The sequence below is a fragment of the Porcisia hertigi genome, chromosome 35 (assembly GCF_017918235.1).
Source record: "Porcisia hertigi strain C119 chromosome 35, whole genome shotgun sequence".
NCBI classification, from domain to species: Eukaryota; Euglenozoa; class Kinetoplastea; order Trypanosomatida; family Trypanosomatidae; genus Porcisia; species Porcisia hertigi.
This window is the reverse complement of record NC_090594.1, coordinates 917,097-928,299: the sequence shown is the minus strand read 5'-3', so window position 1 is coordinate 928,299 and position 11,203 is coordinate 917,097. Positions and strand designations below refer to the sequence as shown.

Genomic DNA, 11,203 nt, shown 5'->3' with positions numbered 1-11,203 from the left:
GCTTATTCGTGAGTGTGTGCAGTGTGTGTGTGTTGGGAGGGGAGGACGTGTGAACAAACAAGTGGTGTTCCTAGGAACAAGAAGAACGCAGCAGTGGCGAAAGGCACCGCGACGCGACAAAAAAAAAATAAGGGGAAGAAAGTAGAGACGGACGCCGCTCTTCTTTCTCAAAACAACTAGCGAGAAAACAGAAAGGAGGTGGAAAAAAAATAAGTGAAGCGACCGAATCTCACACAGCTAAGGGGGCTGAGAGGAGCGAATAAAACGAAAACAGTCGGCGGTGTTCGTATGTAAAATGGGGAACGTGCTTTTACAGTTTCCACTTACCGAACCTGTATATGTAATAGTCGTTTCGTGAGCGTAGGCATGTGTGTGGCTGTGTCGAGCTTGACGGACGCCTGCTTCTATCGCCCTCCCCCCCACCACCCCACCCCGCTCGCCTAGGCAAGAGATGTTGTATGCGTGTTGACGGCCTTTGATTAAGTCGGAAAGAGCGCACGCTCTGCACCCTCTTTTTTTTTTCTTGTGGACTCCTGGAGAGGCGAGTGTCAAAAGTAAGCGAAAAGAGATGTAGTGGTTAATAGAGGGGGGGGAGAGTGTGAACGGGAGAGAATTCCCAAAGAAATCTACTGAAGGGTATGAGTCGCCCCGACAGAGGTATTGATCAGCTGAGACGTGGAATGGGGGTGATATGATAGAGGTGACTTTCATGAATCCCGAACAAGCAACCCCAAGAAATATACATAGGGCGTATGTGTTGCCCAAGCCCACTGTGCTAATGGGATGACGGCGAGAGAAAGAGGGGAGAGTGAGGAAGAGACTGTGAGAAAGTGGCTCCAAAAGCGGCCCCCCATCCCTGCGATGAGAGATGGAAAGCATGAAAGTTCGCAGCAATCGCACACCGTTTTTTCCAGGGAGGAAGAGGGAAGTGTCGGGATACAGAGCATTCAACGACCACGACAACTGCAAAGCCTCCGGTGTAACGGGACTTCACGTTTAGCCACCGCGCCTCTCCAGTTCATGGGTGCGCCCTTCGCTCCTCCTGGGCTCGGTAGGAGCACGGGGCGTGATGGCAGTGCGTGCGCCTGCCTGCGAAAGAATGCGCCCCAGCACGTGAGGGCAAAATAGGAACGGGGAATCGAAAGGCTATGCAGCTAGCGCTGAGATGCTTCGATCGCTACAGAAGTCACAAGAGAAGCAAGGGGGGGGGGACACGGCAAAAGTAGCCATCCCCACGTGCAAGTGTGTGTGTGTAGAGGGGGGGAGGGAGGGCGAGTAGCACAACAACAACCGACTCCAAGTGAGACACGGTGGAGTAAACCCTTCTCTTTTTTCTTTTTCCCTCTCCAGTTAATAAGAGAGACAGCCTGCGCACCACAGAAGCACGCACGCATGCGCCTTAGCATCAATATGCCAGGGACCAACAGCAACAAGAGAAAACAAAACAGCTAAGCCGAACAACACGTCATCACCCCAACCACTGCTCTGCTAAGGGGGAGGGGGAGGAGGGGGAGCGCTACCGCTCAGTACCGTTTGCCTCTGTCGTCGATTGCTTGTTGGTATCTGTCGTTGCCTCCTCCCCACCTGACATCGTTTGATCCCATTTTGGATCCACACAGATGCGGTAGGCAGCGCTCAGCTTTCCGGCCAAAAACATGTTCCCCTCCTTCACAGCGAGAGCGAACATGCGCTCAAAGTTTTGCTGCGCGGTCATACGGGCCTCTCCAGGCGCTAACGGAAGCGAAGCCGGTGTCAGTGTTGAGCTGGAAGACACCCGTTGCACACTGGTGAGCAAATCAGGGAAACTGCTATCGAGGCCAAGCACCTGCACCGCCTCAGCTGGAGACATCACAGGAGATCGGCCCATCGCTGAAACCCCCTGAGTTGCTCCATCCGCACCACGCGACTGCTCTTCCTGACGAAGCTTCTGACTCTCCCGTTGGTAAGCGACCCAAAACACCTGCAGTAGCGCAGCTCCACCAGCCATGACCAAACGCGCCAGTTGTGGAGGAATCCTCGTGACACGTGTGAGACGAAACAGCGCTGGCGACGACCCTCCTGTTCCAATACCGCCGTAACGCAGAGGGGAGAGTTTTCCAAGTGTCTCCCTCCTCGTTGAAGTTAGAGTGCATTCACAGGGAACAAGGGCAGTGCGGCACAACTCAGATGACGACGTCGTATACGTAGCGCTCCAGCACGACACAACTGAAGGGGGTCGTTTGATGGCCAGGGTCACGGCCGCTGCCTTACACATCCAAACACGCCTCATCGGTGAGGCCAAAAAAGGAAAAAACGATTCAGCCGCGAGAGAAAAAGAGGTCTGTGTGTTTTTGTGTGGTATATCCTCTGAAAACAACGACCCGGGGAAGAAGAAAGGGCTGAGGGGGGGGGAGGGGGGGGGGGCAACAGTTGTGACGCAGACCGCGAATAACAATGCGAACCCAGCAAAGACGACGGGTGTTTAAAAAAAAAAAAACAATAAGAAGGGCGGAAATGAAGAACTGTAATGAAAGATCGAGCGCCAGGAGTTGTGGGCGTCGTCCTCTCGGGTGTAATGGGACCCTGGGCGCGGATGTGTATTAGCGTACGTCGCACAGTGCCGCTGCGTTGAAGGCAAACGGAACCAACGTGTTTTGTGCAGATTCCACTCCGGAAAGAAGTTCAGTGGAAACAAAACTGTGCTCTGTAGTCGGAAACGACCACCATCCCCGCACCACAAGAGCAAAAAATGGGAAAAAAGAATGGGTGAGACCGGTGTGTCACAATGCCCCCTTTTTTTGTGTGCGAAAGGACTCACTTTGGGGGGCACAAAAGAGGAGGGAGAAAATAAAAGGGATAATGTCGCTGTGGCCAGGCATCTACTGGGGGGGGGGGAGGAGGGAGGAGGGAGGGGTGTGCATGAAATACTTAGCAGTAGAGGACTTTGGAGACCCTCTCCTCAGCCCCATCCCCACCTCGGGAATTTGAAGGGGGCCTCTCTTTGCCGTTCTTGCGTATCAGCAAGATGGCAATAACGCTGCTGAACTCTTGTAGTGATACTTCAATAAGGTTTTGGGTTGCTGTTATTTTTTTTTGGCTCCACTCAGCTCTTTCGGCGTCAGTGTTCAAAGACGAACAGATCCCGGCTCTGTAATCACAAGCACACACACACACACACACACACACTGACAACCATGAAAGAAGTGCAGTATCCCCTCCCCCCCCCCTCGATAGATGTGCAGCCATCTTGCACTCCTCACGGCAAAGCGCGCGTGTTGGAGGCCTATACAAGCAAAGAAGTGGTACTCTCAATCCAGACACGCAGACAACTGTCACTTCATTGCTCGCGCAACTGCTTGCAGTTGTTTAAGCTCCGTCGACACCTTCTTGTTTCTTCTCGGCCTAAAGACGCTAAGCGAGCTCCGCCGCAAGCGAGTTCCGACGCTGCCGCTGCACCTCTTTCCACTCTGAAAACTCGTCGTCCGACATGCGCATCAGCGGCGCGAGGGCTGACTTCTTCATCCGTAGCGGGTCGTAGTTGGCGCTGGCCAAGGATCGATGTGCTTCCGCATAGTAACTGCGAACGGCCTCGACTACCTGCTCTGTGCGGTTGAAGAATGACGTGGTGGCCTTGGTGCTTGCTAGAACAGCGTCACGAATGCGGATATAACGGCGCTCAGCGCGAATCACGCGATGCACGAGAAGGCGGTACCACTCATGAAGAAATGGCAGGCTGCGGCGCTGACTCAGAGGCACCACACGAAGGAAATGAATCAGCTGCACTTCCCAGTGCCCCAGCTCATCCATGGCATCGACGAACTCGCCACAGGCATCGCAACCCCTTCGGGGTCCGTACATGCGCTCTTCCCACTCCTTCAGCCCCTGGCCGCCCGTCTTCTCCTTATCCAACTCTACATCGCGGCGCGTCCACACGGGATTGTCAGGTGTTACGGCTCGCTCCGGCCACGGATCCGGCGCAATGAGTGTGTAGGTGCTCATGAAATTTTTGGTATACACTGGCAGCGGACTGGCAGGCCGAGCCGTGCCAGGAGAAGCCCAAGTTCTCAGCTCGGCGTCGACGGCAACATCACCACGATCCCCAAAGAGTGGCAGCAAGCGGTGGAGGTGAAAATCGGGCGGAAAAGGTATGAACTTTGCTGCGTTTTCCTTTGCACTTGGGGGTTTGTGGCCGTACTCCTCCTCGTACATGCGCTCCTGTGTGCGCTTATACACAAAGTCGGCCGTTGGCCTCTTACCCATGTCGCGCAAAAGGAGTGCATCGTGCAAGACGTCACCAAGGATGGCATCGGCGGTGCGCTTGCGGCGGTTGCGGCGCCGATTGCGACTACTCACCACGGCGTCCATCTCCTTTGCCAAGTCCGCCTCAGGGGCCGAGGGCGAAATTGTGTCGGCGGTGAGGTCCACCGCTGGTGTTGCGGCAATCTCCGACGTCGGCGCGCCAAGGCCGACGGCTGAATTGGTGGCCGAGGCGGCTCTGGTGGTCTTTATGGCATGCTCGACAGCTTTGAGAGGGTCGGTGTGGCCAAACGCGTCCTCATCGGAGTAGCCGGGGGTCTCGACAATGGGCTCCGTGAAGCCTTCGGCAGCTTGCATAGACGACATGAACGAAGTCGATGCACAGTGCTGAGAAGACCCCACATCCACCGGACTTGGTCCATTTGTGTCGCCCACACGACACTCGCCCTCAGAGGGAAACAACGTGGGCGAAACACCAGCAGGGTGAAGTGGTCGCATTGGGGTGCTGCTGCACAGACGAACTGTAAATGAAAGCGTCCATGGTGGCGTGCCTAGGCCCTTTTGCACTGGTCTCTGACCGGTGCCACGGCGGCGGTGGCGCACCAGTGTGCAAAAATGTCGAGCCACACCTCGCATGAACATGTCACGGAATCTGCAATAAACAAAACAGCACTCTGCTCTCTATCCTCCTCTGTTGTCCATGGATGCTCAAGGATAAACCGTCAATCAAAACCGGTGCCATGAAGAGGCCATCGCGGGCGGGGCGGGGAGGAGGGGGGGGGGGATGAATGGAGAGGGGAAGAGAAAGCGAGATACTAGTGAGAGGATGAAGGCCACGACAGCAGAGACGTGGGTTTATATGCATGGCACTACATGCCCGGCACTGAAGCAAATACAGTGGGTTACGAAGCCCAGCACGGCCTCGGGTGTGTAAAGATGCCGCAAAGACGATGCAGTCATACCGTCCAAACATGTAGGTATACGGGGGCACCGATGTTGTCTCACCCTCGATGGCTACCGGGAAAGAAGCAATTATGCATATGGTCGACGAGCCTAGCAGAACATACTGCACAAAAAAAAATGTGCAAAGTCAGCCTGCTACTGCGTTGGGAATCTATTCACATTTGGAGGATCTTTTCATCGCAGCCCATCGACCCGTCTTGTGAGCATGCCTGCTTTGTTACAATAGGCAAATTCGACTTCGCCGACAGCACCTGAGTGCCTTTTCACGTGTGTGTGTGTGTGTGTGTGAACAGACGCACATCTGCATATATGTATTTTTTCTCTGTGTGTTAGCGGGAGGGAAGGGAAGGGAAGGGGGGCATGAAAACAAAGCGCCAAGTACAGGTGCATCTGAGTAGCAGGTTAGCAGCGAAAAAAATAAAGCAGTGAAAGGGACAAAAAATAATATATATATATATACACTTACCTCAAGCTTCTGCGAGCACGCCCGTGAGGTATGTGTGTACAGGGGGGGGGGGGGGACATCTCAGAGGCAAGAGAACGACAGAAAAGACACGATTACAGAGAGCTCCGTGTCTCCCCGCTGAGCTTCCACCGCCGTACGTACGCTTCCAACGCTGCACCGATCCACACATCAAGCAAGAGCTTCCCACTACGTAAGGCACGGAACGCTGCGAGCGCAGGCGGCGGCGGTAACGCGAACTTGTCCCCCTCTGGGAATGCGCAGACAGGTTGAGCGTCTTGTGAGAAAGCGGCAGCAGGGATGGACTCTGCCCCACTGGACGCTGCCGACTGGTCAGTAGGACACGCAAGTCCATAGCTTAAAAGGAAAAGTCCATGGTGAATCCAATGGTTGTGCTGCGGAGGACTGGCTGGAGATGCGGCTGTATCTGTTTTGGAGGGGACCGCTGCACGAGGCTCCACAGCTGCGCAGCTGAGAAAGGGGCATCCGTCAAGCCGGGATCGGGCCCGCCTTTGACCAGCGGCGGCAGAACATCGTAGAACGTGTTGCATGTAGAGTGCCATCGCCTGGGCGCCGTCCAGGGTACGAACCGCCCGTCTCAACAACCCAGAGGGATGCGCGACAGAAGCTGATGAAGCGAGATGGCGTGGCATTGACGCACAGGGAAGCAAGGGAAAGTGGGGAAAGGCATGCACCCGTGGTCGAGAAGAAGGCGACAACGTGCAGGACTTGGTCGCCATTGGTGCAGCTCCATTGCCCATCGCAACGGTTTGGTGCGACCTCTCTGAAAATATTGGTCCCACGGCATCCGCTCGCAAACAGGCTGCGTCATCACACTGTCCCGATGTCAATGCTGCCCCCTCTGCTGGCTCATCCTCCTCCGAATTTCTGTTTGAACCCTCTTCATCGCTCGAGAAGTAGCCGCGCTCGTTGTAGAGGTGCTCGCGGGCGGCTGAAGCCACGTTTTCCCAGAACGCCTGGACGAGTCGCTGCGCTGTGGCTTTGGCGCATGAGGAGGCGCACGACGGCAAATGGCCTGCATCCTCGTCACTGTGAACGGAAGCCTCTTTTTCTGGTTCAAGGCAGCGCCACATGCCGTGGGCGGCAGCATCTCTGGAGTCGGGATCCAGGCTTTCTGCCGACGCTGCGCCGAGCTGGTTCGATGCGAATCGCGCACCAACGTTGCCCTCTGCCGTGGCTTCAGCGATAACGCCACTGTAAGATTGAATAAGAGCCAGCATGCGTCGCACTACTGACTTGTTTTGCTGAACAATGCGCACCACAGTCCCCGCCAAGATCGTGCTAATCGCATCACACTCCCCTGATGGCTCGCCTTTGTTTTCAGAGCTACAGCCATCCCTGGGTGAATGGAGAGCTGCCGCGCCGCCTTGAAGGTGACCTTCCGGAGGCGGAAGGGGAGATGGGGGCGACGAAGACGACATTGCCACTACCGAGCGTTGCGCAGCGCAGACATCGCGTAATATGCGCTCATCAGCTTTTTTAGATTCTTCCTCCATCTTGCTCTCCCCGCCCCCTTCCTCTGATGATGATGAGAGGGGGGTAGCGAGGACGCCGTGCCGTTGAAGATATTCAACGCAACGCGTGAACAACAACGCAGAGAGCGGATTTTCAGTGCTCAGTTGACGGTGTGATGTACGGTACACATTGACAGCCTCATCGGCCGTTTTCGCACGTGCGAGCCGCGCCAATTTGACGCAAGCGCTGGCGCAACAGGACGCACTGGAAGACGCCACACTGGGCGCCACCAGCGCAGGGGTCTGTGAAGTGGTAGAGAAGAGAGCCTTGGGATCGGATTCGGTATTGGCGACTTGTGAAGAAGACCAACGGAGCTCTGCTACGTCAGCGACCTCACAGTACATCTCCGCGTCTGACGGCAAAGACAGCGGCGTAGCCTGCGGGGGATATGGAGGGGAATAAGCCTCCGATGTAGACTGAGACAACTTCTCCAGCCGAGAGGCCGCTTTACTCGCCAGGAAAGCAGTAAGGGAAGCCGCTTCTCTGTCCACAGCGCTTCTGCCGGAAGGACGAAGACTCGCGTCACACAAGTCCTCGGCACCCTCTCTATCAGTCCCTATTCCAGTCGCACTGAGCGGGGGGATGAGGAGTGCAGGGGACTCGAGCACCCCACCAAGCCATGTTAAGGAAAATGAGGCAACATCAGAAGCACCACTGGCTGGGAACGTTACGGAATGTCGCGCACGAAAACCTGTAGTGGCGGCAATGTCAGCTGCGAGATCACGTGCGGCGGTGCTAAGATGCGGAGAAGCGCCACCAACATCCTCAAACGCAGTGGCAGTGAAAAGATTCATGGCGGGAGCGCGAGTGGACGCAGCGGTGAAATCCAACATCTCCGCCGGCGCTGGCTGGGTCACCAGCTCTGTGGTGGCTGAAAAAGCTGCCCGAAACTCAAGCAGCCTTTGCACCTGGATCAATGACTCGCGCTGAGCATCGGCGAAAAACGGGGTGCCTCCCTGGTGACTGAGGCCGAGACTCATTCCCGTCCCCCCAACCTGACTTGGGCAGGCGGTATTGTCATCGCCCTTGGCCTCTGCAGTGCCGCCATCCCCGTGAGGATCTTGAAAGAGCCGCGGTGATTTCGCTTGAACGTACGCCACATCTACTGCTTTCAACACACGTGAAAGAAATGCGCCCAAAGCGCTGGGTGACAGTTCCCAAACACAGCGTCGGCGCACGTTGCTTCGGTCAGCGCCCTCAGTGAAGTGCCAGCTCACACGCACACGCGGCCACGTCAACGGAGGTGTCCACCCCAGTCGCACCCACAGCCCCCACAACTCCTCTAGAGGCCACACCCGCTCGCACCCGCGGGCGCCTGTCTCTTCTGTGCTACTATCCTCACAGGCGCTATCCGTGAAGAGAGCCTCGGTGGAGCTGCGCTGGAACTCGGCTGCCTCGGAGGACCCCCTGCCCTCAGTGCTGGTGATGGACTCATACGCAGTGACCCACGCTTTGGTCTCCGTTTCCAAAAAGTGCCGCACAACAGCCTCCTCGGCCAGCACGCACCGTCGCAGTATACCGTAGAAAACGTGGCACTGCCCAAAACAATTTGTCCACTTGCCCAGATGTCGGTGGAGAAAACTTTGCGTGATGTCAAAATCAGTTACGCAACACCACGCAGAAAACCAGCAACTGCGAAGCAAAAAATCGCCTTCCAGTACCTGAAGTCGCGTGGCAGAGGACGTGAGTAAGGCTCTGTCGACAGCGCTGCAGCAACCACAGCAGGAGCAGAAAAAAACGGCCTCCCGCAACGCATGTGCAGCGTGTGGCGCCAGCCACTGACTCTCTTCTGACGCGTCTTCTCCACCCATTTCTTTGTCACGGGGCCTCTTGCGCGGCCCACGGCCTTCCGCCTGACACGTGGTAAAGTATTGAGGATAGACAAGGTTCGCGTGATCACTTTTAGCCAGGCGGAGCACGTGGGCTGGGGGATGACGCGTCACACGAAAGGCCTGCGCGCTGTCCTCGGCCCCGGTGGTGTAATCAGCCGACTTCTGCTCCGACTGATCGTGAACGCGAGCCGGAAAAGCGGAGAGGCCCAAATGAGCGGTACTCAAGGACCCGCTGTTGTCCTCCTCTTCGGTCAGCAGGGGCACCACCCATACCTCTGCAAGGACCAGCGGGCATGCTGCAGCGTCGATGTCGACCTTGAACGGACAAGTACGCGTTGCAGCGGCAAAGCGCTGCTGCAGCAGGCAGCATAGGTTTCGCGACACCTGGGCGTTGCGCCCATCTGCCATACTACTGGCATCGCTCTTGGGTGCGTCGATGGATGACCCCTGTTCCATGGAGACACCATCGTATAGTAACCCCGCTGCCTTGGGCCTACTCGAGGCGCCTTTTGTCTTTTTCAAGGCCTTCGTCGCGACGGCCCCTGGGGGTTTCGGGAGTGCACCCTGTGTTCCCGGTGACATGGGACATGTTCGTGAGGTCGCCAGGTACATGCCGCCTACGTCGATGCACAGCAACGCATGCCGTGATGGAGGGGAGGCGTCTGTGTCGACGCCGCCACGTGCAGTAGGATACGGAGATCGAACGACATTGAATTCGACAGCCTGACTACCTAAAATAGTCTGTGGAGCGCATGCCCAGAACAGGTATGAGTGCTGAGTGCCCTCGGTGCTGCAGACAAGAGGGACATTGCGCTTAGAAGAAAGCAAATCCGTCTGAGTGTCTGTAGCTGTCGTGCGTTCGTGCCCGCAAGCGGTCGCGTAGTCTACTTGACTATCGCGAGTCGAACGACCGCTGGCACATGATGGAACGCCTGAGCGAAGAAAGGGCACGTGCCGATTGCTGAGCAGACGCTGCCATTGCCGCACCTCGCCCAGCGCTGCCTCGTGTCGCGCAAGCGAAATATGTCCCGGCAAACCGGCAAAACCAGGTAAGGAGCTACATGTGGCTGAAGTAGAAGAAAAACTCCACACATCGTCAGAAGATGCGTGCCCGGCGGCGACATCCGCGACATGAACTCTCTGCTGAGCGCCTCCTCCTTCGCCTCTGTATGGAGCGCCATCGCAGCGTATTGGTTCTGTTGACGCCGTTGCCTTGGCGAGAGCGCGAGACAACGCTGCGACGTCAGCTGCAACTGCGAAAATCACCATGCACACCGGGCGCCCCCGCTGGTCCGCGTGTATCGGTGATTCGGGCATACAAGAATGTGTGCTCCCCTCCCTCTGCTCTCGCATCGTGTCCACAGACATTGAGGCCAAAGGCGGAAGGCCAAGACGCACCCCCTTATTGAGCGTGTGTGTCTGTGTGTGTGTGTGTGTGTATGTGTACAGAAACGACGTGTACACGAGGATGTACGCCGATGTTTAAGAGGGGGGATGCAGACAGTTGTACGTGAGGCAAACAGGCAGACATTATAAAAGCGGTTTGGTTCGAGAGAAAGAGGGTACAAGAAGAGAAGCGCTCGACGAAGACGAGAGATGACTGTGTGCCCCATGAGGCAGAAGAATTTCCTTTCGCAACAGTGCACTCCAACTAATGAGAGCGAGCCACACTCCAAAAGTCCCCTAAACAATTCACTCACACGCCCTCGTGTAGCCTTAATATCGTCCTTGCTTCGCCGCCATTCCTCCTCCTCCAATGGGACTCCATCTTTTGTTTTTCCCTTGAAGGGGAAGGGGGTTGTCTTATAGGAGTATGTGAAGACAGTCACAGAAGAGGGGCGAACGTTTAAGAAAAAACGGGAAAGTGCACACACACACGCACGCACGTACTTTTACCCACGACTACTACTCAGGCGCACGTATGAGCCTTCATCTTGGCGGCTCAGCGAGAAGCTTTGAAAGACTGCACTACATGATCCAATCGTGAGTATAAGTTACTGTCACTTCGCTGGAGGGTGAGATATGGGGAAGGGGGAAGGGGACGAAACACTTCAAATTACCGCTGGGGCGGGGTGCTGCCAGTTTCGACACATGATTATGCCGCCGCCGCCGCCGCCGCCTCTCCCCCCCCTCCCTCTCCCCCTCTCCCACACCCCCGTCAGACGAAAAAGAG

General features: G+C 56.2%; 3 protein-coding genes across 3 annotated transcripts; all 3 read right to left on the bottom strand.

Moving 5' to 3' along the window:
- Nucleotides 1-1,516: 1,516 nt before the first annotated feature.
- On the bottom strand, nucleotides 1,517-2,269 carry JKF63_01228 (uncharacterized protein; the record flags this gene model as incomplete). Its single annotated transcript, XM_067897276.1, has 1 exon — nucleotides 1,517-2,269. One exon carries the CDS (start codon nucleotides 2,267-2,269, stop codon nucleotides 1,517-1,519), a length of 753 nt encoding a protein of 250 aa, XP_067753433.1.
- Nucleotides 2,270-3,390: 1,121 nt separating this feature from the next.
- Nucleotides 3,391-4,872, bottom strand: JKF63_01227 (uncharacterized protein; the record flags this gene model as incomplete). The annotated part of the gene is made up of 1 exon (XM_067897275.1): nucleotides 3,391-4,872. The coding sequence occupies one exon, from the start codon at nucleotides 4,870-4,872 to the stop codon at nucleotides 3,391-3,393; it is 1,482 nt and encodes a 493-aa protein (XP_067753432.1).
- Nucleotides 4,873-5,757: 885 nt separating this feature from the next.
- Nucleotides 5,758-10,347, bottom strand: JKF63_01226 (uncharacterized protein; the record flags this gene model as incomplete). Its single annotated transcript, XM_067897274.1, has 1 exon — nucleotides 5,758-10,347. The coding sequence occupies one exon, from the start codon at nucleotides 10,345-10,347 to the stop codon at nucleotides 5,758-5,760; it is 4,590 nt and encodes a 1,529-aa protein (XP_067753431.1).
- Nucleotides 10,348-11,203: the final 856 nt, after the last annotated feature.